Below are 2,170 nucleotides of genomic sequence, written 5' to 3'. Positions count from 1 at the left end.
ACATATATTTATGTTGAAACCTCAAGCATTTTTGTTGCTTCTTAATGTTGAAAACATAATAATATCTTATTTCTACAGACACATTTACAGATACATTCTCAGAAAGTGAGGATAGCTGCTATGGTAAGCACAAACCATAGCACTTTGAAGGTTTAATGCTTGGGTTACATTAGATTATTTTTTTAATTGTCTGTAACATGTCAATTTATTGAACAAACAGGAACATCCATTAAGGACAGCTCAGAAGAGGAGGAGAAGGAGAAGGAGGAGGAAGAAGAGGAAGAGGAAGATGAAGAGTGTGGTGAGAAACACACTTTAAACCACCTAAACAGACCCTATACTTTTACTCATTTGGGGAACCTGGTAGGAAGTTTTAAACCAGTTTGAGGTTATTTTGGATGAAAATAACATCTGCCTGCAGATATTTGCTTTGCTTCACCTGAATTTTGCTTTTGAAAAAGCAGAAAAGAAAAAACAACTTCTCGCATAAAACTTAGTCCTAGATGATTAATGTAGTTGTTTATTCTAGTTGTTACAGGAACAAATGTTTTTACGAGACTAAAATGCGTGATCTATACTCAGGATGAGTCAGCTGGTTGATGGATTTGATGAGCATTGGATTGTTACTGCACCTTTTCCAGATTAATATGAAAGTTGTATGAGTTGTATGATTTTTATAAGGATATACTTTTTATTATTATTTTTTCCTTCTGGCATTATTTGTGTACATGCTCATCCATTATTTCATTCATTTTAGAATGAATGAAATAATTCTAAAATTATTGTTTTAGTACCGTAATTGATTATTCTGACAATCGATCAATCGGATAAAAAACTAAGGTTGCAGTGTTTTATTTTGCTATGTTTTAAATATGAGAGACATTTCTTAAAGGATAACAAAACTAAAATGATGCATTATGATCATACCAGTGATTTCTATAGGGCAACAAATAGGACAGTAAATATTACAGCAGGATGTTTACTTGTCATTTCTTGATTGTATTCTCTAATGTTTTCTTAAGGATTGGGAATTGTTTTTTTTTTGTTTGTTTTTTTTTACATTTTTCTGTTGTTTATTCTGACAGCTCACAACTTCCAGTTTAACTGTGAAAAATGTGAAGGCATCACTCAGGTGAGATTTGAAACCAGATATTTCCTGCTTGTATAGCTTAATTTTGTTCCAACTTCCCAATAACCTTTAAAGCCTCATCTTCTCCCTCTTTCATCCATCTTTATTTTACTATTTTTTCATATTTATGGTTATGCAAATAAATGACTGGATGTTCTCTCCACAGACCCACGGCTCAGAGCTTGTTACTCCACAGAGGATTTCAAACAGATGTTTCCAGTGAGTGAGACACACCGTCCATGCAGTAGGAACTTACTTACTAATCGGTGCCATCACTCACTCTGTGTGTCTGTGTTTAAAGAATGCAGCTGGAAGCAGAAGGCTCATACGAGTGTTCGGTCACTGGTCTGGTTTTTGAAGCAAGCGAGCCGGTTCTGGTGCGGTATTCGGTCCTATCCTGGTCCAAGTTTGGCTCGTTCTTATCAAACTCCTGGAAATTTGCTGGACCAATCTTCGACATTGACACCGTCAACAAGGAGGCGTCTGTGCTCACATCCATCCACCTCCCCCACTCTGTTTGCTTAGCCCGTAAGAGCAACAGCGACCGTTTGTAGCCTGTGATTAATAAGAGTCGCCATAAAACTTTGCTTCATGTCTGATATTTTCTAGAGTCTCCTGACAACAGTGTGCTATTCAGGATCTTGCATGTTGTTGATGAGGCTTTCATCGAACCACCCTCAGACTACTCAGGTAGCCACGTTAAGTGGAGCGTGAGGTCCCTGTCCCCTGTGTGTCCCATCATTCCAGCAGATGAACAGGCTGAGTACCATGGCGCGGTTCTGATCTACAAACGGATCAACACCAACAACCACATCTTCCATGTCTACCTGGCCCTGAATAATATTTCTGCCATTAAAGTAGGTACCATTTACCTTGGTAGCGCTATGGACACTAAGTGATTTCTTTTAAGTTTTAACTGACATTGGTTTCATGATTTGTGATGCCTGCTGACAGAGGGGAAAACTTGCTTTTTTTTTTTTAAGTGAGACACACTTTAGACCAGTGGTGTCCAAAGTCGGTCCTAGAGGGACGGCATCCTGC

At 38.1% G+C, this 2,170-nt stretch overlaps 1 protein-coding gene across 1 annotated transcript in view; it reads left to right on the top strand.

Annotated features, from left to right (window-relative positions):
- Window positions 1-2,170, top strand: part of LOC106939780 (uncharacterized) — a 17,580-nt gene that overhangs the window by 5,305 nt on the left and 10,105 nt on the right. The window contains exons 2-7 of the mRNA XM_015022322.1: window positions 79-123; window positions 221-301; window positions 1,086-1,132; window positions 1,296-1,348; window positions 1,431-1,657; window positions 1,739-1,986. Of these exons, the coding sequence (XP_014877808.1) occupies window positions 79-123; window positions 221-301; window positions 1,086-1,132; window positions 1,296-1,348; window positions 1,431-1,657; window positions 1,739-1,986 (701 nt within the window). The remainder of the gene's footprint in view (window positions 1-78; window positions 124-220; window positions 302-1,085; window positions 1,133-1,295; window positions 1,349-1,430; window positions 1,658-1,738; window positions 1,987-2,170) is intronic.

This window comes from Poecilia latipinna, unplaced genomic scaffold, assembly GCF_001443285.1.
Source record: "Poecilia latipinna isolate Pla-1442-1.1 unplaced genomic scaffold, P_latipinna-1.0 Scaffold2981, whole genome shotgun sequence".
Taxonomy (NCBI): Eukaryota; Metazoa; Chordata; class Actinopteri; order Cyprinodontiformes; family Poeciliidae; genus Poecilia; species Poecilia latipinna.
The sequence above is the reverse complement of the archived record's forward strand: the minus strand, read 5'-3'. Positions and strand labels throughout refer to the sequence as shown.